Raw genomic sequence first — 25,910 nt, forward strand, 5'->3', positions numbered from 1 at the left:
GGCGCGTTGTCGATGAGCAGCAATTCTTTGAAAGGAATTTTCTTTTTCTCCTGAGCAGTGGGTCTCAACAGTGGGCTTAAAATATTCAGCAAACCGTGTGGTAAACAGATTTGCTGGCATCCAGGCTTTGTTGTGCCACTTACAAAGCACGGGAGGAGTCGACGCAGCATTCTTCTTCTGGGCCCTAGGACCTTTGCTATGGGGAGTAAGCAGTGGCTTCAGCTTAAAGTCACCTACCGCGTCAGATCCTAACAAGAGAGTCAGGCCGGCCCTTTGAAGCTTTGAGGCCAGGCGTTGACTTCTCCTCTCTAGCTATGAAACTTCTAGCTGACAGAAGTAACCCCAGAGGGGTTACATGTTCGTAAGCTTCACAATCTTTCAAACTTGATGATGATGATGTTTCTTATGGTGATTGGTGATCAGTGATTTGGATGCTGCTATTGTAATCGTTATGGCGCATCACAAACTGCGACCCTGTAAGACAAGGTGCCAAACCAATAAATGCGTGTGTTTTGACTTTTCCACCAACTCGTTGTTCCCCCATCTCTCCCTGTCCTTGGGCCTCCTTATTCCCTGAGATACAGCAGTACTGAAATGAGGCCAATTAATAGGTTTACAATGGCTTCTAAGCGTTCAAGTGAAAAAAAAAAAAGTCACACCTCTCTCATTTGGAATCAAAGGCTAGAAATTATTACCCTTACTGAGAAAGGCATGTCAAAGCCAGGGGAGGCTAAAAGCGAGGCCTCTTGCACCAAGCAATTAGCCAAGTTGTGAATGCAAAGAGAAAGTTCTTGAAGGAAATGAGAAGTGTTACTCCAGGGACACATGAATGGTAAGAAAGGGGAACAGCCTTATTGCTGCCATGGAGAAAGTTCTAGCGGTCTGGATCAAAGATCAAACCAGCCACAGCCTTCCTTAAGCCAGAGCCTAATCCAGAACAAAGCCCTAACTCTCCTGAGGTCTGTGAAGGCTGAGAGAGGTAAGGAAGCAGCAGAAGGAAAGTCTGAAACTAGCAGAGGTTGGTTCATGAGGATTAAGAAAAGAAACGATCTCCATAACAGAAATTTATAAGCTGGCACAAGTTATCCAGAAGGTCTAGCTAAGATAGCTAAAGAAGATGGTTATGCTAAACAACTGATTTTCTTTTATTTATTTATTTATGTATGTATGTATGTATGTATTTTGAAAGAGTGAGAGAGAAAGAGAGAGCAAGCACGAGCAGGGGAGGGGCAGAGAGAAGGAGACACAGAATCCCAAGCAGGCTCCACACTGTCAGCACAGAGCCTGATGCAGGGCTCGAACCCATGAACTGTGAGATCATGACCTGAGCCGAGATCAAGAGTCGGACACTTAACTGACTGCACCACCCAGGTGCCCCTAAACAACTGGTTTTCAATGCAGACAAAGCAGCCTTCTATTAGAAGAAGATGCCAGCAAATCTGTTTACCACACGGTTTGCTGAATATTTTAAGCCCGCTGTTGAGACCTACTGCTCAGGAAAAAAAGATTCCTTTCAAAAAATTGCTGCTCACTGACAATGCGCCGGGTCAACCAAGAACCGGTGGAGAAGGATAACGAGATTAATGTCGTTTTCGCGCTGCTGACACAACATCCATTCTGCAGCCCATGGATCAAGAAATCACTTTGACTTTCGAGTCTTATTTAAGAAATACATTTCATAAGGCTATGGCCGCCACTAAGTAGGGATTTCTCTGAGGTATCTGGGCAAAGTAAATTGAAAACGTTTGGAAAGGATTCACCCCTCTAGATGCCTTCAGAAGATTCAAGGGAGACTGAATGAAGGATCTTCATCTTCAGAAGATTCATCAACATGAACAGGAGTTTGGAAGAGGTTGATTCCAACCCCCATGGCTGACTTGGAGGGGTCCAAGACTTCAGTGGAGGAAGGAACTGCAGATGTGGTGGAAAAGGCAAGAGAACTCGAGTTAGAGGGAGAGCCTGAAGATGGGGCTGAATGGTTGCCATCTCATGATCAAACTTGAAGGAGCGAGGAGATGCTTCTTATGGATGAGCAAAGGCAGTAATTTCCTGAGGTGGAAGCTTCTCCTGGTGACGATGCGGTGAAGATTGTTGAAATGACAACAAAGGATTTAGAATCTTACATAAACGTAGCTGAGAAAGCAACGGCAGGGTTTGACCACGTGGATCGGCTCCAATGTTGAAAGAAGTTCTCCTGTGGATAAAATGCTTATTGAACAGCATCACAAGCTACAGAGAAATCTTTCATGAAAGGAAGAATCAATCAGGGCGGCCAGCCAACTTCATTTTTGTCTTATTTTAAGAATTTGCCACAGCCACCCCTCTCTTTCAGCAGCCACGACCCTGAGCAGTCAGCAGCCATCAATGTCAAAGCAAGATGCTCCATTAGCAAAAAGATTGCAAGTCTTGGAAAGCTCAGGTAATGGTTAGCATTTTTTAGCATTAAAGTATCTTTAGGGGCACCTGGGTGGCTTAGTCCGTTATGTGTCTGACTTCAGCTCAGGTCATGATCTCACGGTTCCTGAGTTCAAGCCCCGCCTCGGGCTCTGTGCTGACAGCTCAGAGCCTGGGTATTTTTTAATGTTTTATTTATTTTTGACAGAGAGAGAGAGAGAGAGAGAGAGAGAGAGAGAGAGAGAGTATGAGCTGGGAAGGGGCAGAGAGAGAGGGAGACACAGAATCTCAAGCAGGCTCCAGGCTCTGAGCTGTCCGCGCAGAGCCCGATGTGGGGATTGAGCTCACGAGCTGTGAGATCATGACCTGAGCTGAAGTCGGACGCTCAACCAACTGAGCCACCCAGGCACCCCAAGTATCTTTAATTTCAGATGTGTATATTGCTTTTTTAGACATAATGCTACTATGCACTTAATAAACTATATAGTTTAAACAACTTTCATATGCACTGGAAAACAAAAAAAAAAATTCATTTACTAGCTTTATTGCAATGGTCTGGAACTGAACCTTCAGTACCTCCAAGGTATGCCCCTATCCAGCATCTTATACGTAAGTGAGCCCTCAAAACATGACTACAGGCTTACCTGGAATAAAATTAGGCTCCTTCTCCCTGTGAGACTTTGTTTTTCTCAACCTACCCTCCCAACCCGCACAGCCTTCTTTAGCTGTCCAGCTATCATCAAAACCTTCTCACAAGAAATGTTTGGAAATTCATTTACTTTCAAGTGGAAGCAACTGATGATGGCTTACAGTGGTTCCTCTTCAAAGGAGAATTCAATATGGATAAAACCTCGGCTGAAACATTTGCCGTATCCTACCATTCAATAACAATCTTTAGTGAACAGGGAAGGAGACACTTCTTTTAGGGGATGGGCTGAGACATAAGAGAGTAAATTGGCAAGCAGAGAGAAACCATTGCTATTGCACCATATTCTGAGGTCCCCTGTTCGCAAAAATAAATGAATATATTGCTTTCCATACTCGTTTAGCAAGCTGACACTTAACTGTAGACCTTCAACCTGGGTACCCCATCAAGGAATCCAAAATGCTACCGCACAGTAAGAGAGCTTCTAATATTAAGATTAAAGTGAGTTGGGTTTGTGGGGAAAAGAGAAACATCCCCAAGATTTCATGCATGGAGGAGGCAGAACCTCATGTAGTTCCACACGAACATAGAACATGGGTTTCTAGAGAGCTCTGGAATATAGTAAGGCAATCGAACAAGTAAAATTAGTGATAAAATTGTCGATGACCTCTCTATCTCTTAGCAAACAACCAAAGTGACTCCGATGGAAGTCAACAGGATACTGCAAAAAGAACAAAAAAGCAAGCTGTCTACTTAGAAATCATGTGACCTCCTTTCCCAAAATGTTTGGGTCTTCTGCCATCCAATAGAATAAATAAGTATACCCCCAAATTAACACAAGCTGATGTCTTTACTGGTCTCCGGGTTCTATCTTGAAATATACGTCCATTTTGAATTAATCACATACTGTTTCCCTTTGTGTATAGAGCACTCACACACCTATCCCCGTGTCACCAACCTGAATCGAATATACACATCTCTGCCACGTCATGTGTTTGTAACAATCCTGGATCATTTGTTTCAGCCTTACAGGTCCAAACTCCCATATTCTAGTACCACCGATATAAAAGATAAAACTTCACTTTGGCCTCTTTTAAAATAATTGTTTATTTCTTGCTCACTGAGATACGTCAACCCTGTCTGAATTAACTTTCAGAGCTGATGTCTGGAAGATGATTTGGGCTGAATTGTTCAGTGCTGCATTAAGTGTTAGCCTGAATCCTTGTTCTCACCTTGCCTTCTTCTCTGTCTGGTTCTATTATACCTCAGAACAATGGGCCATTATAAATGGTGCTTTTGTGCAGATTAAAGTTATAAAACAGAGCTGAGCTGATCAGATGGTGACATCGGGTTTTGCACATGACAATGCTTCCCACCTTTAAAAATAATTCCTCACACAGATATTCCTATATGTAATCCACATCAGTGCTCTCAGAGAGTAAAAGAATATTTTGAACATCGATTTCAGAAGCTGGTCATATTATGTTAAAAAAAAAAACAACAGTTGTTAATTATCTAGCAAAATGAAGTCCTCATTTTGCATGTGAATAAGCATTCCCTTCCCGAATATATTTATTTCTCTAAGTTGAAAACTTCCTCTGAGCTTTCTTAAATCATGGCCCTTTTATATTACATGTGCACTTTGTAAGACCTTCAAATGTACCTTTCTTGGTCAGCTCTCCAGAAATGATTGACTTCCAAACCCATCCCCCAACCTCTGGGAATCAAGTCTGTTTTTCAAATTTTCAACTTAACATCTCCGTCTTCAATCACACATTCATCTGTGCTCACAGAAATGTTTGGTGTTTGCCAGGAGCAGTAGATTGCGCATTCTCTTTCCCTCCCTCTTTCTCTCTCTCCCTCCCTCTCTCTCTCTCTCTCTCTCACCTATGAGTCATTACAATTTCAGTAGATTCACAATAGAGAGTTCAGAACCTGTCGCCCACACCTCACTGTAAGCTAAAGAAACCAGAAGACAGCTTTCTCCTCTTGTAAATGTCAAGTGTTCAGCATGTCTCCATCAGAGGGGGAATAGATATGTACGGCTTACAAAAGTAAGTCCTTGGGTCTGGGCAAAGCTTTGAATATTCTGCTCCACAGTGGACTTTCCCCACCAGAATATATGATTGGTACTTTCAGCTTCTTCTTTCATCAGGCTGAACTCTGCAGCACCAGCTTTGTATCTGATGTGTTCTGATTGGGTGGGACAAGACAGACGGGAGATTTTCAGATTTGTCTCCAGAGCAGCAGGACTGTGTCTATGGGAGGGGCGAGTGTGGTGGTCTTCCGGCCAAGACTTCTCAAACGTAGCTTCTCTTTTCTAACGTCCAACACACCACACATCGTGCCACGCTTGCTACCAATTCTTCTTGGTCAACAAAGGGTGGTAAACCCCATATAGGGCTGGCATTTGGTCATCATTATGCCTCTCATGAACACATCTTCAGGTTCTGTGTCCAAAAGTCCTCCGGAGGTTTGGTAGAGAAGATACCCCATCAAAATAAGCTCAGGTATCTAACCAAAGTGTCTTCGTTTGCTGCTGGGATGATTTTGTTACATTCAGACAGAGAAGAATGCATTTAGACAGATTGGCACGATTGGGACTGGAGATTTGACCAAGCAAGCAGAGGCAGGGAAAGGAAGAAAGGCCAGGGAAGAGGTGGGGGTGGGGGGTGAAACCAGATGTTCACTCTGGATCGCACTCCAGAAAACAGCTCACAATTATCATTCCCCACCTTGTTCTGCAGCTCAGAATACAAGTGGCGTTGCACCAAACCCTACCCAAGCAGCCGTCGTGATTAGAAAGTACTCCACACCTTGGAGAACTGAGGAGACATGAGCATAATTTTAAATGCAAATTAAATTGAGGGGGTAGCTGAGAGAACACATAAAAGACAGGAAAACAAAACCTTTCAATTGTCTTAAATTAGCAGTCTAGCGTGTGCTAAAGAGCAGTTGCACTCAGATCCCTTCTTAGGGCTTGCTTTTCATCACAATATAAAGGGGGCAAATCCATCACTTCCCTCCGCTCAGCGCTCTTGAACTGAGATTGAAGGGAAAATTAGAAGCCGCTCATTTGGGCTTCGAGCTCAGCAGCGTCGTACGGTTTCGTTTCATGCTCCGCGGTGTCCTGCTGAAAGGGGCCAACAAGTGCTGGTGAGTACCTGCTAACTTCAAGACTCTCCCTCTTCCTTTCATCGATCTTTTCTGGCTTTTACGCGTGGGGGAGGGGGCCTCCCCAAAGATCTATGTTCTAACGCATTTTTTCAAAGCTGGGAGATTTCAGGCAGCTTTTTAGGCTTCTTCCAGTGACTGAGTCGCAGAAGGAAAGAGAGTTATTTTCAGCCTAGATGCTGGTGACTGATCTATGTATTAATTATAACAGGGGAGCGTTTAACATATGCTAGCTAAAATGGCCTTTCCCTGCAACCCGTAGCCAGCATTAGGGTAAGAACTGAGCGCCCCCAATTTCTGGACAACTTTTCTATCATATTAACTGGTTAATCATGTAATGCTGTTGTGATTGCTAATCAAACTGGGACTGGGGGCTATCAACATAAATTACCCAGCCAAACCCCATTTTTAAAGGACTATGACACTTCTCTGTATACGAGAGGGGAAGGGGTGATGGGGAATGGACCACATGATGGTTACATGTCCATTTCGACGGTGATGATTTTGTGCCAAAGTTTTATATGGGAAACTGGTCATTTTCTTCCTTCACCGTGGAGGATACAAAGAGGCTGAGGCTGGCGTCACCTTCCGTTGCTAAGGTAACATGTTCTGGCCATTTTATCTGGTAAAGGAGGTCCAGTGGACTGTATACATTATTCATCGCTGTTCTAATCAAACAATCAAAATTGTTTACTTTCATCGGGAATTTAGTGAGATCAAAGCCACTGTGGCTGAAACTGTTCTTGCTTTTACTGCCGGCAGTTAGTCCTTGGTGGTTTTTTTTTTTTTCTGTAAGTATGATTTGCTGTTGGGGTACCTTTGGGTATTTCTTAAAGTTTCCTCTTACCAGATATGGTTTCTTAAATTAAAATACGCACCGTTAGAAAAAGAAACGAATTGGATTAGCCCTCCGAGCTTGATTTTAATGACATTATCTTGTCATTTCTTTCCTAAAACATCCTGCAGAAATAGAGATACTTCATTTGCACAAGTATCAGGGAAAGGCTACATATGCTAAAAAGAAGCCAACAGACTGAATGTTTTTTAATGAAGTGCATCAGCTTCCTGACAGGCTAGTGCATGATAATATTAGGGGAATCATTGCAATTCTGAAATAATTGTTACTGCTCTACAAACCAGAATTCTTTCTCAAAAGCAGCCTAGGTCAGGGGCAAGCAGGTGATGATCCTGTCGCACCTTGTAAAACGTGCTGCAGGGAATCACCAAGAAGGAAGGAATTCAAGGCATTTTTACAGCAAACATGTCAGCATGTGTCATAAACGCAAGGCACCTATAAGTGGAGGCTCGGATTCCCAGGCGATTCTCACTGTTCTAGGGGAATCAGAGCTCCTGGGACCAACTGAGGATCATTTCAGAACGGCTGATGCCATTCGTCAGATGGACCTTTTGAAAACGGAGAGCATATGAATCTAACGGCATATTTTCCAGTTAACACACAACAAGGAAAGACTGGTATGTTATTCCTGTTTAGCTTGAATCATGTGTTTTTTTTTTTCTGAATGCAATATATTTCTTTTCATGAATGATGATTAAATGTTGCATTTTCTCAACACAGTAGGAAAGGTATATTGAGGGGTGCTTTTAGCATTGAAATGTCAGTCAAAGGAGGGAATATTATAATGGGACATTTCTTATTCCAAGATGTTTAATATATATGTGTGGGTATAAATATATCCTTATATAACAAATGTAATATATTGCATCTACATATCTATTTAAATACATATATTTAAATACATGATATATTATTAATTGTATATGTGTGTGTGTATATATATATACATATATGTTTTTAAAAATCTATTTGTCAGTCCAAAATATTGTGGATTTTTTTCCCTTTTTCGTAGGTATACAAGTGACTATTTTGTCTTGAAACTCTGCTTTTGGAACCTCAAGGATGGATTATCCCAAAATGGATTATTTTCTGGATGTCGAGTCGGCTCATAGACTCCTGGATGTCGAGTCTGCTCATAGATTCTTCTACAGTCAAGGAGCTCAAGGTAATAAAAGGCGAGGAAGAGAGGAAACTCCTCTCTTTTGCATGTTGGTTTTCTATTGACAGTATCTACCACAGGCGTCCAATCACTGGGATTCCTAAATTGATCACGAATCTTTGCCAAACTGTGGCTGAAATGGAGGCAGGCATGTAATAGAATGGATAAGTGCAAACTTTTGGGATGTGGGAAAGAAAGGAAGAAGGAAAGAGAGATGAAAGAAACCATCCTACTCAACTTGCGGTACAAACATCCCTTGGAAAGCTCTGTTAGGAAATGATTCCTCCCCACCTCCTTGCGCCCAAGGCACGGGTTTGAAAGGTGTCAGGAATGCTTTCCCCGCTGCCCCCACTCCCCCGGAAAAGGTTAAGTTTGCAGCCACTACGCTAAAGGAGATCTAGGACACACTGACCTATCTAACTGAACTCCGGCTGGATTCGGGGCTCCCCGAGATAAGCTTTGTGCCTCTAGAACTGCCTTATCTATTTTAGATGAATTCAGCTACTGCTCGAGGAATTAACCGTGCACTCGGGGAGCAGTGAGGAACACGCCTGTTCTAAAGTGGGGCTGCTCTGTGCGTTTTTATTACACATTTCAGGAAGGTCAGTTAGGCTCCAGTGTGCTTCCCCTTCCAGGGTGCATTCAGAATGTTTTGCCAGCACGTTAGAAAGAAGCCGGAGTGTTTTATGGAATATCCTGATGGGCAGGAGATTTTTTCAAAGCACTGTTTTCTTTTTTTTTTTCCATGCAACATTTAGAGTATCCAGTCAGGGCAATCTGATGATGGGATGGGCCTCCCCCGCATGTCAGAAGTGAAGCACTGAGGAGAAAGGCAGAGTTCATACGTGTTCTCGAACAGAGAAGTAGTCAGATTCTTGGAAGCCAAACGGCAGACCTGAGAGGGAATGCCGTGTGGACTGTCCTGGCGTCCCTTGCTGTTAGGTGCTGGTGGGCACTTCACACGGGGCTCTGATGGCATCTGGCTTTCCCCAGAGGTCTCCTCTGCATTGGTTTCATCTCATGGCCAAGCCAATTTCCCATGGCAACCTCAAGGGCTTGCAAGCCTCTTTCTTCTCTGCGTCCGTTTTCCTGGGCACGATCCAGGCTTCCTCAAGTGGAGAGGAGCTAGAAATCATCTGGTTGATTTGCTCGGGTCAGGGTGCTTGATAAATTAGCCCAAGTGATAGGATAGCTCATTCTCCTCGTGCCCCTGGTTGCAAGCGTCAGCAAATGCTACCTTCAGCCACCTAAAGAGAACATGTATGCTGAAGTAGGAGAAGAGTGAGAGTCTGGCCAGAACCTCCAGCCTCTTCAGTCTGCAAGTAAGATGCTGGAAGTAAATGGAGGAAAGGGGGCCGAGGCTCAAGCCTGTCACCAGTCCCGTGTTTAAACATTCCCGTGTCCGGATCTGAGCGGGACAGTAATGTTCCGTGGTGGAGTCATCTACATGAGCTGCATACCCTTCGGCAGAGCAGAGAAGGGGGTGCCCTTCACGATCGGTATTCAAGATGCCCACCTTGCCTCTTGAGTAGGGACGGTTTAAGCTTTCAAGAAGCCCGTGGGCTCCGGGCTTTCACGGAAGGCAGGCAGGCAGGGTGTGGGAGGCTCAGAGGACTCAGAGCTGCCTGGTGGTTGTCAGCAGATGGATTTGGGGGTGGAGTGGTCAGAATTGTCACCATCCGTGACTGCGGTTTAGACAGCAGAGCTGGGATGACTAGAAAATGCAGGGCAAGTGGTAGCATAAGCCTCTGGCCCTCCCGATAGCACCTTCATTTTAAGGTCATGGGAAGGATGTTCCAGGCAAAGAATCTCGGATTTGTAGCGAGGTTGAGGGGTCCCGAGACATCACCTAGGCTGACTTCTCAAAACCTCAACCTTCCTGGAGCCGAAGGGCAGGTGCAAAGCCGAGGAGTCTGCATCGTAAGCAAGAGCTCCAATGATGATTACCAGCACCTCGGTCTGGGGGCCCGCAATGAAAAACCAGTCTGCCCAGTCCAATTTCTTTCCTTCATCCCTAGAACAGGAACACTTTCATCACCAATAGAAGCAGGGTGATGCATGGTTACAGACCCCGGGACCTTGTCTAACCAGGTTCAAATCCTAAGTCTGCCCCAGTGAAGCAGGACAAGTTCCCCTCTTTGATCTTCAGTTCTCTCCTCTGCAAAAAAAGAAAAGAAAAGAAAATGGAGACAATAATAGCGCCTAATTCCTAAGTTGCTAAGAGTCTTAATACTGTCTGCCACATAAGAAATGCTATGTGTCAGCAAATCGATGAAATAAATCTCCCTGGCAAAAGGCTCTCCCTTCTTCTGTTTGAGATTTCATAAGGTAGCCATTGCCTGGCAAATAAGAATGTGGCCTGATAGGAGTTTTACCTCCTATTTTTAGCAAAAAAAAAAAAAAAAAAGGAAGGAAAAGAAAGAAAGAAAGAAAGAAAGGGAGGGAGGGAGGGAGGAAGGGAGGGAGGAAAGAAAGAAAGAAAGAAAGAGAAAAAGGAAGGAAGGAAAGAAGGAAGGAAGGAAGGAAGGAAGGAAGGAGAAAAAAGGAGGGAGGGAAGGAAGGAAAGGGAAGGAAATAAGGCAGGAAATTAAATTTTCCATAAATTCTAAAACAGTGATTATTTTCTTGTCACATCAAAACCCCACTCAGGGCAAAACAGAAAACTAGTGAAAGTTTGTCTTGGTAGTCCCTATCTGCCCAGCCCTCCATTTCACATGAAAAGTGAGACCCCCCCCACTCCTCCCCACACCTTCCCTAGAGCCCCTCCATCCAGGACCGGTGAACCCCTTTTCCTTTCCCCAGTCTTTCCTGGACAACCAGCCCCTCAGCCTGGTAAAGGGCTCTGGGTGAGTGGGCAGAGGCCTGAGGACCACGGTTTGCATCCCTCCCTTTCAGAACCAGATGCTTGTGTTTGGATGGATGGCCACGGCCAGCATCTCACCAGTGGCCAGGCTCCGAGCACCAGTGGAAAGGGGGCAGTATGGGAGCTGACTCTCGGAAAGGCATTTGAGGCAACTAAGGTTTATGCTGCTATAAAGCACAGCAGCTCCCTACCTGGCCAGCCCAGCCTGGGGACAGGGGCATGATAGGTCAAGTAGCCCTGATTTGATGCCCTCTTCTCAAAGAAGTTCCAACTGGGGGGGCACTTGGGTGGCTCAGTTGGTTGAGCGTCCGATTTTGGCTCGGGTCAGGATTTCGCTGTTCGTGGGAGCCCGGGGGTGCTGACAGCTCAGAGCCTGGAGCCTGTTTTGGATTCTGTGTCTCCCTCTCTCTCTGCCCCTCCCCCGCTGACCCTCTGTCTTTCAACAATAAATAAAACATTAAAAAAAAAAAAAAAGTCCAGTCGGGAGCACAGTATTTAGCTGAGCACCTGGAAGTTGGGTGACCTAGGATTTGATCCACTACACTTGTGTGTGATGATTGCCTTGTTGTCCACTCTCAAAGTCATGTTGATATTTCTACAGACTGGTCAAGTGTTCGTGTAGGTATAAATACTTGTAAACAGGAAAGGAAGGAAATCTGAGTTTTATTTTCCACATTACCATCCTCGTATCGATTTTATTTACAAATTCACAACCTTCTTAGAAACCACCCTCTTCTCTATTAACTGCATGCAAAACGGTTATCTGAGGCCATGATACCAGAATTATAATGTTTCTGACCCCATCGCAGTTAGTTTTCAATTCTTTTTGGAAAGTGGCAAAAAGCCAACCCCGAAGTAGAAGATGTTTTTAGCTGGTAAAAGTCGGAGAAATCCCAGAGGGTGAAAAGAGAAGGGGGAAAACAATGCAGTCTATCACGGGACAGATTCTTTTGAAAGCCCCAGAGGTTTTCAAAAGTCAGTCATCTGCTCTGTGGAATAAAGCAGGTTGCTCTGTGGCCCTTCACTTTTCCTTGGTTTGGCTCCAAGGTAGGGAAGATGAGCCCACCTCTCTGGGGAGTCTGCTTGAGAGCGTGTTGTGCTGCAGAAAGAGGAAAAAAAACTAGGGTCACCCTGTTCATCATCCGTCAGTGAAGGATCTTCTCCCAATTCATCTGTGAGTGCTTTGTCAACAGTAAAACCTGCTTACCTAGAGAGAGTTCTGCAAAGGTTGCCATTAACTTGAAAAGAGAACTCTTGAGGTTGAAGACACGCGTGGCATAGACATCCGCCACGTCCCGACATCACACAACTTGAGCTCACCCATCTTCCAGGTTGCTGACAATGACAACTCACACACTCAGCTTCAGACTCTGCCATTTTTTCTTACTGAACGACTGCATTGGGAGAGAGATCATGTTCTAAGATCACAAAATTAGCATCATGGGATTTTCAGGTCGAAATGGACACCACACATGGGCAATTCTCTTTGGTCCCTCCGAAAACCAGGTGAAATGGAACTTGGGAGGGAAAGTCCCGGGTCCCAGTGCTGCATTTACAACCACCCACCGGGCTGGTCTGATGAATACTGAAGGTTGAAAGCCACTGCTCTGGATCGTTAATCACGTGCTATTCAGAGTGTGGTTCTGAATTAACAGCACCAGCGTCAGCTTGGGGCTGGTTGGAAATACAGAATCTCAGGCTTCCCGGCCCTAGAAAATCAGAGCCTGCGTGGTAACAAGATTTCCCGGTAATTTATGTTAGTTTGAGAAGAAATGATGGAATCCAGGGCATGTTAGAAACACCTGGTAAGCTTTTATGAACTCAAGACCGGAGCCCCTGGCAGACCAATTAAATCAGAATTTTTCGTGGTTAGCCTTGTACTTGGGAATCATTTTAATTGTCCCTGGTGAGTCAAATGTGCAAACAAGACTAAGAACCACTGACCTCCCGTTTTATAGTAAAACAGGTTTTAGCACATCGTGCAGCTATTTTTCCTATCTAGGTCTTTCCCTTAAATAAATCCAAACCATTGGAAAGGTGCAAATGGACTTTTGAACAACAGGACTGGGCTACACATGGGTGTACCCTCTGCATGTTCATTGTATCCGTTAATTCTCAAAGAAACTTTGGGAAAGAGGGATTATGATGCGTATTTCACAGATTAGAAAAGACGCATTCGGAAAGCAGCAGGGCCAGGATTTGAATTCGAGTACTTCTGACCCCAACAACCTCACACGTAGTAAAGGAGACATTTGTGACCAAATCACACATCTGGAAATGGTAAAAGCTCAGAGTGGTTCTACCACATGCCCAGATCACACAGCTCACAGCAGAAAGTGGAGACTGGAACCAGGCTGCCTCTTACCACACACACCTATGCCCTCTCTGCTGCCCTACATTTCTCTTCTCCAAGAGCATCAATATCCTTGGACAATTAAATTTCCTTCAAAATGGGAAATACATCAAAAGGCAGCCAATTGACTAGAGTCACTAAGCAATCGAATTTATGACTCCTGCTCACAATTTCCCCCTTTTATCATTTTAAACAACCATTGGCATTGGAGCCACGTGCTATATTCATTTCGTCCCAGTGCATCTTCTCTGTCTTGTCCAACCGAGGGAAATGCCGGCTTTGGCAACTGATGAGCGCCACAGTTAACAGCTAAGAGTCTCTTCAAGTCGCATTTGGAAATGGAGAGGAGTTCGTTTAAACGTTTCTCTCTCAAATGTTTCCTCCACCTTTTGCTCACCCTGTGACATCATCAGAATAGCTGGCTTGTCAATCTTTGGCCATGAGTTGAATGTACTCTAAATCTAAACTCTAAACCCCTGGGTCTTCTTGACTTCTTACTCCAAGGGACAAAGACCTGTGATAGCCCTCAATTAGTTGCAAGTCATTGGCGACAGTCATCGGCACAAAATGTGCTCCCGCAGTTTCCTCTCCTGTACTCCGTGCAGGACCCAGCCCCAGTGTAACCTCCTGTGTGAAGCCTTACCTGACGTTTCCAGAACTCTCTCTCACAGCGTTCCGTTCAGGCCTACACCGTAGCTTTGTCATGTTGTATTCTCTTTTCACCATGTACTAGCTGCATGAGCTCACATGAGTGGCTTCACGTCTCTAAGCCCGAGAGTCCTCATCAAAATGGATAGAACCCCAACTCCAAAATCATAGGTATTTTTGAGAATTAACGGAGGTGTGCTTATAAAGTGTTCAGTACGTTCTTTATTGTTGCTTTGTCATTGATGCTATTGTTTTATTATCACCCAGGTGTCTCTTGCCTACCCAAATGGTGGTGATCTCCTTAAATACCATTTTCTCGGTGCCTAGTATCATCCTTGGTATACAGTAGGAGCATTTGGACTTAGCAAATGTCTCTACTGAGCTCAAGACATGAAAATACTTAAATCTCCATTACAAGGAGATGCTTGGGGTTCAGGGAAAGAACTTTTGACAACTGAAGATTTGGAAAACAGAACCTGCTAGGACCTTTAAAGCATTCAAATCTTCAGGTGAAAATAGAGGCTGCTGAAGGCGAAAGGGAGGGGCAGGTCAAAAACAATTCTCAAACACATACAGGTGCAGGAAAAGGCAAGCATTATCAACCTGGCTATACCTTCCATAAAATAGAAGAAATTTAAAAAACAAAGGCCCAAAGAAAACACAGCAGGAGGGATTTGATGTCCTAGTGAGGAGAATTAACCTTTGAAACAGATTTACAAGGCCCCTGAAGAGTACAGTTCTTAGAAGAGATCTTTAATACTCAATAGTCTGTGATGGTTGAGTTTTTATTCTGCCAAAACATAGAATTGTGGGATAGGAGACCAGTCAAGCTTTACTCTGCTGAACTTCATTGACATCAATTCAAAAGCCGCTCTGAAACTAGCTCTGAGCTATAAATCTCAGTTAAGACACCTTTCCCCTTCCTTCTTTACTGCCTAGTCCAGTCCATAGGCTCTTTGGTTGACTAACCTCAAACCAGCTTCCGTTCACACTCCTGCTTCTGTCCAGACTCAGCAGAAGGTGGCTGCTTCTTCTACCCATGCCCCAAGCCCCACGCTGGAGACACCTACTTTGAGAACCACTCACTGAAAGCCTGACCATGGTGTTTCTAGGAGTCTTGCCGAGTGAATACCAGGTTTTCTTCCTTCTCCCGGTCTATCCCCCTGAGACCTTCATGTCATGGTCTTTGATGTAGCTCATATCGGCACTGACGGGTCAAATTTGCTCCATAAGGAGGTAGAAACAGTGACTGAAAAGCAACCTGATCCTCACGAGAAGCATGACTGCCAACTGAGCTCTAACCTTTTCCGGTCACCATTCTGGCGTTCGCCCATTTGTCCCTCAGAGCCCCAACACAAGCAGTATGTCCCAAACAAGCAGTATAGGTATAATTTCCAGAACCTTGTCTCTGAGAAGTGCTTCAGAATACACTTTACGTATGTTGTCTCTAGCCTTACTTTAATGGCGCTCAAGTCCTCACCGTCAATAAACACTTGCTTTTTGGCTTGTTCTACCCGCCAACCCCCCCCCCCCCCCCCGCTGCCTTTAAACCTCTATCAGGGAAGCAGCACCCTGAGCGTCACTCACGGATGACAAGCTAACTACCAAGCCTTCCCTCCTAACCTCCCACACGCTCCATTTTAGACCTCTAATTGCTCACACGCAGGCTCTCCAAACCTGTGTTTAACACAAGGAACATTCTGTGTGAAGGAGAGGGTGAAGGCAAGCGAAAAGAAAAAATATCGTGGAGATGGCCAGCCTGCCAAGTTCACCCATAGGGAGATGGCCATAAAACGTAACCTTCCATTCCTGGAGTGTGCCATTGGGTCAAGGCAATTCTCTGTGCGCAACGTAACGTTCTGGGTACCAACGAGCGACCTGCACACGGTCTTCCAAAGCTCCTTGTGCCTTTGCCCCCAGCCAGCCTCAGCTTTGCCGTGTATTGTGATTCAGGGCTCCAAGGTACAGTAAGATATGAGGACAAGAGGAAAAGAGAAACGGCGAGGGGATCAGAAACAGAAAGGGGGAAAAAATGATATGAAAACACAATGGGATCATCCCAATTAATAACTCCCACTTTCACGTAAGGTATATGAGAGGGTGGATTATAGATTCCACACAGGCTCACACACAGCCAACATCAGCCAGGACCCGATTGGCGTAAACAATTCACAGGTGCTTGGGAAAGAATTCTTTCCATTTTCCAAAGCTAAATCTGTTTTCCTGCAAACTTTCAGGAGCAGCCTCTGGGACTGAGCTGGCAGAGGCAAGGATGGGGTGCCTAGCACATTAAAATCAGTTCATGGTGGGGGGCCTGAGTGGCTCAGTCTGTTAAGCGTGACTTCAACTCAGGTCATGATCTCACGGTTCAGGAGTTTGACCCTCCATCGGGCTCTGTGCTGACAGCCTGGAGCCTGGAGCCTGCTTCGGATTCTGTGTGTGTGTATCTCTCTCTCTGCCCCTCCCCCACTTGAGTTCTGTCTCTCTCTCTCTCTCTCTCTCTCTCAAAAATAAGTAAACACTAAAATAAATTAAAATCCGTTCATGGCTAATACCATTTTTTCAATATTTTAAAGAATATTTCAGCAAACAATTAGACCCACACACCCATGCAGAACCACAGAATGAATATTGATGTTAAATAGTACTCCTGAAATTCTAGGACTGAACAGGGAGGTTATGTTGGAGATTTATGTATCTTTTCTCAAGTATAAAAGCAAAACAAGGGTAATATTAAAGTATCTGGCCAAAAAATGGAAAGGGAACTCAGCCCTACATAGCCAGCATTGACCTTGAACAATCTGGGACACCTGCTCACCCTGCAGTCAAAAACCAGCCTGTGACCTTTGACTCCCCCAAAACTTAAACTATTAAGGGCGTACTGTTGACTGGAAGCTTTCCCATTGGTAAACAGTCGATTAACACATATTTTGTGTGTTATATACATATTATTTACTGTATTCTTACAACAAAGTAAGCTGGAGAAAAGAAAATGTTATTAAAACAACCATGAGGAAGAGAAAATACGTTTATACTACTGTATTGTATTTAAAAAAAAAAATTCACAGATAAGTGGAACCCGCCTTGCTTACGTATTATGAATATCTTCTGCCGGTCTCTGCCTTCTTTCTTTTTTTACTTTCTTAGTGGTATATTTTAATAAGCAGACATTTTTAATTTTGATGAAATCCAGTTCATTTTTTTCTTTTATGGTTAGTCCTTTAACAAATCTTTGCCATCCTGCATGTTATGAAGATATTTTTCTGTGCTGGTTTTTTTCAAAGCCTTATAGTTTTAGCTTTCGCATTTAAGCCTATGATCCACCTTAAATGAATATTCCATATGATATGGGGTAGAGGAGGAATTGTCTTTATGAAAGTATTCTTATCACAACAGACATTTTGAAATGTGATCACTGAGACCTGGATATTTTAGTTATTTCTTTTTTCTCTTGTGCTTTCTCCTTTCCTCCATACCCTTTACAGTCTTTATGTTACCCCGATCAAAAGTGACTTATCACAGATGTCATTTATATATCTTTGGAGTTGGTGGTTTCCATGAAACGGGAGTTAGGAAAGTTACCGTTCTGTTTTTAAGTTACCCTCAAAAGACTGAAGAGTTCCCAAACTGGACTTTTTCGTGAAAATTAATTATCTAAGTGGCATTAAATATCCAAAAATCTAATACAGTTCTTTGTTTACACTTGTGAATGTTGGTATACCGATTCCATAACTATTGGCATTAGAAATAATTGAATCTATTATTCTGCCACTGTGTTACTTAAGAAGTTTTTATGCTCTTAAGGTATTCTTCTAGATGTTACCCAGTCTAATACCCCTGTTATCCATTGATTTCTCCATTATTCAACTACCAGAAAATTCTCAATATCCATTTCTGCCCATAAAATTCATAGCTTTCGCAATCAATTTATTCGCAGCACTTTACTTTTGTGACACATCTGCATTAACATTTTGGCTGATTAATAGAATTTCAACACACAAAATACATTCATTCAGTTGGTCATTCAACAAATATTTATCGAGCACCTATAGAGTGCCCACTACTGTTCTGAGTACTGGAGCCTCAGCAGTCAACAAAACAGACGAAAACCTGCCTTCATGGATCCTACGTTTTAGTGAGATTTTTCATGTCAATTTATATCCCAAACGTGTGCCTTTATTTAAAATTGAATATGCAAGGGGCACCTGGGCAGCCCAGTCAGTTAAGCGGCTGATTCTTGATATCAGCTCAGGTCACGATCTCACAGTTCATGATATCAGCTCAGGTCACGATCTCACAGTTCATGAGTTCGAGCCCCCCATCGGGTCCTTTGCTGACAGCAGGGAGCCTGCTTGGGATTCTCTCTTTCCCTCTCTTTCTGCCTCTCTTCCTCTCTCTCTCAAATAAATAAAGGTTAAGAAATTTAAAAAATAAAATAAAACGGACTGTTCAGATATTAACAGTCTGTCTGAATACTTTGCAGTAGATAATTATATGTCAATCAAATCGTGCCACCCCCCCCCCCGCCCCTTTCGTGGTGTAGAGTTCTTCCGAGATATTGCTGCCCAAACAGGAATGATATTTCCCAGACCCCTTTATACCTTTGGTAGTGCCTATAATCAGTTCTTGTCAATGGAATGACAACAGAATTAATGTGTCCCTTCCAAGCCAAGGTATTTTAGAAGTGGGTACACCTTCTCGGTGCTTTTGTTTGCCTTTCACTGGCAGGATACAAATGACTACAAAGCCCTGGGGGATGGGGAGGGAAAGAGCCTATGACCCGCTCACTTCGGGCAGGAAGGGGGTCTACAAACCAGTAACTCAGACTCCAATGAGAACAAAATAATACACCTTACTGTGTTAAGGCACCACAGTGTAAGGTTTATTTGCTAAATTAGCATTGCCATAACAAATATACTTGCCTTGTGAAGACTGAAGACTGTTCGTCTGAATAGGTATGATGTTTATCTGAGAATAGAACCATTACCCTTGAGCGGTACAATTTCAGGGTTGCCAAAAAAAGGTGAAACTGAAAGAGACAGTCAGCTCTGCAGCCTCCCAGAGGGCAGGGCCAGCACCTAAGATGAGATTTTTGGTAACTACTGAGGCCAACACAAAATTCAATGCAACCCCGAGGCACTTGGGTGGCTCAGTCAGTTAAGCATCCAACTCATGATTTGGGCTCAGGTCATGATCTCACGGTCATGAAATCGAGCCCCGCACCTGGCTCTGCGCTGAGGCACGGAGCCTGCTTGGGATTTTCTCTCTCATTCTCTCTCTCCCCAGTCCCCCACTCTCTCTCTCTCTCTCTCTCTCTCAAAATAAATAAACTTAAAAAAAAAGTAAATGCATCCTTAGCAGTTAGGAACCTAAAAAAAAGTTACATAAGAAAGTAGGAGTAATTTTGAGGACACTTTGGCCCATGAACCAAATTTGCATAATTATAATATCAAGTGATTACTATTGGAATTCTGATCAAACAAGGCTGAAGAATGGGGGGGGGGGAATGCTGTAGGAAAACTATGTCCTTCTTCATCCTGTATGGTAGTGAGTGTAAAATAGGTCAGAAAATAATAAATGCATGCTTTCTATGCTCATATAGGAATAGAATTTGTTTCCTCTGTGGGAGTCGAACCAGTGACTAGAAACAGGCTGGAGGAAGACTCTTCATTTTTTCACTTGTGAATATTGTACCGTATGAAATTACCTATTTAAAAATACAATTTTCAACAACGCAGCTTAGCTGGTGAGAATTAGTTCGCGTCCGGGAAGGTATAATTTTCCTGAATTCCAGCAAAACTCATTATGAAAACGGGTGGATGGGATTGCAAAACTGACACTGTAAGTTAGTAAGTACCCTCAATGATATCCTTCCCTTAAACTCTATGAAGTTGGGGCGCTGGGGGCTCAGTCAGTTGAGTGACTGACTCTTGACTTCGGCTCAGGTCATGACCCCAGGGTCATAGGATGGAACCCTGTGTGTGACTTCACAGTCAGCATGGAGCCTGCTTAAGATTCTCTCTCTCTCTCTCTCTCTCTCTCTCTCTCTCTCTCTCTCGTGCTTGGGTGGCTCAGTCGGCTGAGCTTCCGACTTTGGCTCAGGTCATGATCTCGCGGTTCGTGAGTTCGAGTCCCGCGTCGGGCTCTGGGCTGACAGCTCAGAGCCTGGAGCCTGCTTGGGATTCTGTGTCTCCCTCTCTCTCTGCCCCTCCCCTGCTCATGGTCTGTCTCTTCCTCTCTCTCAAAAATAAACAAACATTAAAAAAATAAAAAAAAAAAAGATTCTCTCTCTCTCTTCCTCCCTCTGCCCCTTTCCCGCTCATGCTCTCTCTCTCTCTCTCTCAAATTAAAAAAAAAACAAACAAAAAAAACAAAAAAACATCAAGTCACATAGGTTTTTGCTTACAACAGCTATTAAACCCAGTGCTAAAATACAGAGCTGAGATCTAACACTCTGAATTACAATATCCTAAAGTGATCAGTCAAGATGTTGTTACATGTTGAAGCACATTGAGTTCCATGGCTTCACTGAAAAGTTTATGTTGTATCGTAATACATCCCTAATGTATGATATTCCAAACTGTTAGTCAAACAAACAAAAAAAATCACTTGTCTTATTTATCTCCTTTAAGTCATCTGTTAACTTTCTCTTTTGTGCATATTTTATAGCGTATATAAAATCTTCATGCGATACAATATGGGTCCGCAGATTAAGAAGAACATTCTTGGGGAACGCAGGCCGGCTCAGTAAGCTTCCGCTGGCGGGCTGCTGGGTCCAGGTTTGGAGACATCTCCATCTGCCCCGGAAGGTCGGAGAGAGCATCTCTGATGGCAATAGTCAGGTCAGGGCCGTCTCAGTGGTTTGAACTTCGACTCGAAGGCTAGACAGGATTTATTTATTTACTATTTTTTTTTCAATTTTTTTTAACGTTTATTTATTTTTGAGACAGAGAGAGACAAACCATGAACGGGGGAGGGTCAGAGAGAGGGGGAGACACAGAATCCGAAGCAGGTTCCAGGCTCTGAGCCATCAGCCCAGAGCCTGACTCGGGGCTCGAACTCACGGACCGCGAGATAATGACCTGAGCCGAAGTCAGCCGCTTAACTGACTGAGCCACCCAGGCGCCCCCTAGACAGGATTTAAATAGGAGAGAGGACAAGGAGAAGGACATTATAAAGAAAACATAGAACCCACAAGGCTTGTCTGGCCACTAACGCAATTCTGCAAGCGGGATCTGGGCCCGTTCACAACAGCATCAGTGATGTCATTGTTTAAAATGCTTTCCCCAGACCTGTTAAATCAAAACTTCTGGCAATACTCATTTTTATCAAGCTCCTGGCAATTTTTAGGCATACCAAACTTTGGGAGGTTCTCATTCCATGAAAATACCCTGGAGGGCACGTGGATTTGTAATGCGGAGACATTATCAGTGATTTTTTTTTTTTTTTTTAATTTAAAACAGTGATCAATCTCAAAAAAGGAAACTGAGAAGTGGCTGCTTTGAAATATTTGTCCTCCATGGGTCAGCCATTTTGCCAATATGTAATTCAGCTTTTCAGCATTTGCATTTCTATTGAGCACTGAAATATTCTGCTGCCCAGTAATAAAGAGAATTGAAAAGCTGGGTTTCCATTCCTGTTTTGAGTGTTGGGCAGTTCTATTGTTTAATTACCTTTAACTCTAGAAAAAGACCAGAAAGGCAACAACGTCTGTCGCCTGCCACATTCCCATCCTGCCTGTTTGCCCTAAGGCAAGGTGAAATGTACTTTTCAAATTGGGTGTTACATGTTTCAGGGGTTGAAAACCTCCTTGTGCCATCAACTGCTCATAGCCCACATACTCAGGTTCTGCAAGCTTTGTTGCCACTAACGCCGTTGTAAGGTGGGAAGATGAGAAAAAAAAAAAAAAAGACGAATTCCTAGATTCCTATTTTCCACAAGCTGTTTCCAGAACGATGAGTGGAGCTCACGGTGATCATATTAATATTGATTATCATCTGAATATAACTTATTCCCAAATGCCCTGTTTCATGGGGTTATGTTGCTACATTTGCAATCCTGGTGCACCTGTTGCCACTTTGTGGCGAGGGGCTTTTGTTTTTCTTTTCCTCCTGTGGAGAAAAGACCAAGATCCACCCCAGGCTACCTTAAATGAAACCCTGAAGTTAATGTGCCTTCAGATTACAATAAAAGCAGAGTGCCAATTTAAACCGCGTGGGCGCGCCTTGCATTTCTCCCTCCAAAGGGGGGAATGTTCCACAGAAGACTTGGGTTTTTCAAAATAAAATAGGACCTAGGTGCTACACAGAAATGTAGAGCCTGGAAAGCATATTTTAGGCGCATGCACACTGGTTTTGGGAGATGAGTCGGCGTAAGGCTGAGCAGGGAAGCAGGCTTCTGGATAAAGGGATGAAGTGAAATGCAATTGACCCTTGAACAAAGTAGGGGTTATAGGTCCCAACCCCCACCGTTGGAAATCTGCAAATAACTTTGACGCCCCCGAAACGAAACTACTAATAGCCTTTGTTGACCAGAACCCTTACCGATAACACATATGGTGGTAATACATGTTGTGTATGTGACGTGTGTTACCTGCTGTATTCTTACAATAAAGTAAGCTAGAGAAAAGAAAACGTGAAGAAAGTCCTAAGGAAGAGAAAATGCATTTACAACAGCACTGTACTGCAGTTGTTCAAAAAAATCCATGTATAAGTTGACCCAGGAAGAAATCAAGGCCCAACCGTATTTTAATTTTTTACGCTTAACTTTTGGTCACTCTCATCCCCATTCGCATTTTTACCACGTTGCATTTGTTACATATACAAAATTGGGGTTAGGGATGAAATCTTTTTTTTTTTTTTAATGTTTTATTTAGTTTTTGAGAGAGGGCAAGCGGGGGGAGGAGCAGAGAGAAAGAGGGACAGAGGATCTGAAGCAGGCTCCGCCCTGACAGCCGCATGTGGGGCTTGAACTCACAAACCGCGAGATCGTGGCCTGAGCTGAAGCCCGCGGCTCAACCAACGCAGCCACCCAGGTGCCCCAGGACTGGCTGAAGAATATTATGTTTTAGGGCTAGACTGCAGAAATGACAGGTAGGAATGACTTTAAGCAAGTCGTTTAATCTTCCCTTTTGAATGCAAATGAGAATAAGAGTTCTTAACCCAGAAAGTTCCAGGATTAAATGAAACAAAATGCATTTCACAAACCATGGGCCAATATATGATTTGCAGGCTATACTGACGAACTCGTTGATAATAATCATGTATCTGTTTTCATTATGTGTTAGAAAAAATGTAAATTAAACCGATTCCATTAAGATATTAAACTATATAATTAGACTTTAGGGACTACTGCTTAGACCAAGGGGGGAAAGGTAGGCTACCTGAAGTTCATTTAAGGAAAAGCACTAAGTAAATAGTAGTTAGGTGACACTCTAATGGAACAAAAATCCATAAAAGTGACACAGAAGTGACTAACGTTTGGAAACACTGAGCACATAAACGTAAAACACTAAGCAAAGTATCAAGCACCTAATGTGCATTTAGTAAGTGCTGGCACCTGTGTTAATTATGCTTTAGTTTTGTCAAGGCTCCATGGAAAATGGCAGGGTCTCTGGTTCTCCGGGAGAGACCTCCCGCCCTGTCTGATCTCAGGTCTTCTCCGCCATCATCTTATGCCTCATTCAAATTTCTAAGCCCTTTGAAAATGTGAGGCAACAAAACGTCGATTTTTTTTTTTTTAATCAAGTTGCTCAAAATCCCTGAAGAATTTTCTTTATGGTTGGCCTGCGAGGAAATTTTGTCCTCCTGACTCTCTCAAAACATTAGCTACGCTGTACCGATTCCCTCTGAATTTGTGGCAAACTCCAGTTTCTCAGGTTGTGACTTTCAGGTGGTGAGTGACGTGAGTCAGCATTTACCGAGGAGTGAGGCGCTTTCAATCATATGTCTTTCCATCCTTTTCTTCTGTTCAAAATTGTAAGTAAGAAAGCATGGCGACGTGAAGAAAATGACATCAGAAACACCGGCTGCTAATTCTAACCTGGCCATTAAATAACCATGTGAGGAGCTATACAAACAGCTGAAACTCTACAAGCCTTTGTTTCCTCTTTGCGAAATAGTAACAATGCTTGCGATATTATTAAGAGGATGAAAGGACATAAAGTAATCAATTTAGATGAATAGATTCTCAATTTGGAGAGTAGATGATCAATGAATATTTGTTTAAGGAATGATAAATTGCCACAATAAGGAAAGACAAGAACATTAGCTGAGTAACTGTTCTGTATCTTCAAGATGCTCAAAGATATAATATAATATAATATAATATAATATAATATAATATAATATAATATAATATAATTAATATGTATTATAAAATATAATATAAGATTATAATATGTTATATAATATAATAAAATAATATAATACAAAATATCCTAATAGAAGCAAAAACAGGATCGGAAAGAGGAAAAGAAAGAATTCAGAGAATTTTTCCTGAAGGAGTTGATGCCTGAATTTCATCGTAGAATTAGCACAATAGTGGGGCATTCCTTAAAGAAAAAGCTAGTATGTATAGCTCTTTCCAGAAACGATTCGGTATGACTAGATCAAAAAGTACAAGAAGGTGAAGGTGATATTTGGGATTGGAGAAAAAAGCAGGGTTCAAGGAAAGAGACCTTGAATACCGGTTTAAGAAGTTTGGAATCTATAGGAAACACAGGGCACTGGAAGGATATTTCAAGCTGGAACAGTTTCTAGGCCTGTTGATCTTGCTAGGTAAGCCAAGTCTTGTTAGATAACAGAAACATACATTTTACAACACATGTCAGATGCGCTGATCAGAATTATGGGGAGTTGGGTGTGGCAATCTGGGTTTTTTTTCTCTTTTTAAGGGGTTGTTTTGTTTTACTTTTGCAGCTCCTGGATGCTTTGATGTAAATAGTATGAAGTCTAGAATTTGAGACCCATTGACTAGTCTAATTCTTTACTTTTATAGATGAGGAAAATAGAGCCCAGAGAGGTAAATGAATTAAATGGAATAACAATCCAAGCTTATATTCATTTAAATTCACTATTTGTTGACCGCTAACCATGTGCTAGGGATTCAAACTCAAAATAGACAAATTCCTAATATAGGGGCAGATAAATACATTAATGATTTCAGGCCCAAAAGAATATATATAAACACTGTGAGTTTCGGAAGCACAGAGGACGCCATCCACGTCCCACAGAGATACATGCGTGTGTTTTGGGGAGAAAGGGTAGATGTGTTTCCACGTTGGTGTCCCAGATGAGATGATAGTTCATCTGTCTTTGAGTTAGATTTAAATAGGAGAAAAGAGAACATTCTGGGCAGTGTGAAATGGCTTGTGATAAGGCATGGACACATTAGAAGTACGATATGTTCAGAGAACTGTACACATTTAAAGAATGAGAGATGTACTGGAAACATAGGGAATGGCAAGAGAAGAGACTAGAATAACAGGCAGTAGCCATGGCATGAAGACTTTATATGCTTAACTAAGGAATTCCAAACCTGATATGGAATGAACTAAACAATCTAACCCAGAGGGGATCTGTTGTGAGATCTGCTTTTATCAAGACCACAAATATGGAGGACAGGTTGTAGAGAGTGAGAATAGAGGCAAAGAAAGAGAGGCTACTGCAGAGATCCCAGCAAGAAGTAAAGACCACATGAAAAGGAAACTGACAGAGTTTCAGCAAGGGAGGGGGATCTTGGAAATTATGAAAGTTCTTTCCCAGATTATGTGATGGTAGGGGGAGTAGACAGAAAGTCAGAGAGGGGTACTTCCAA

At 43.1% G+C, this 25,910-nt stretch overlaps 1 protein-coding gene across 7 annotated transcripts in view; it reads left to right on the forward strand.

The window, feature by feature from the left end:
- Positions 1 to 5,347: 5,347 nt before the first annotated feature.
- Positions 5,348 to 25,910, forward strand: part of PHACTR1 (phosphatase and actin regulator 1) — a 560,468-nt gene continuing 539,905 nt past the window's right edge. Inside the window, exons 1-4 of one of the 7 annotated variants that reach the window (XM_027040300.2) lie at positions 5,348 to 5,550; positions 5,788 to 6,196; positions 7,551 to 7,687; positions 8,083 to 8,235. In XM_027040300.2, coding sequence (XP_026896101.1) covers positions 8,133 to 8,235 — 103 coding nt within the window. In that variant the 5' untranslated portion in view covers positions 5,348 to 5,550; positions 5,788 to 6,196; positions 7,551 to 7,687; positions 8,083 to 8,132. Of the gene's footprint in view, positions 5,551 to 5,741; positions 6,197 to 6,368; positions 6,814 to 7,531; positions 7,688 to 8,082; positions 8,236 to 25,910 lie in introns of those variants that run through there. The other 6 variants (XM_027040305.2, XR_008298732.1, XM_027040309.2 and 3 more) reach the window with 6 other exon arrangements.

The sequence above is a fragment of the Acinonyx jubatus genome, chromosome B2, assembly GCF_027475565.1.
Source record: "Acinonyx jubatus isolate Ajub_Pintada_27869175 chromosome B2, VMU_Ajub_asm_v1.0, whole genome shotgun sequence".
Taxonomy (NCBI): Eukaryota; Metazoa; Chordata; class Mammalia; order Carnivora; family Felidae; genus Acinonyx; species Acinonyx jubatus.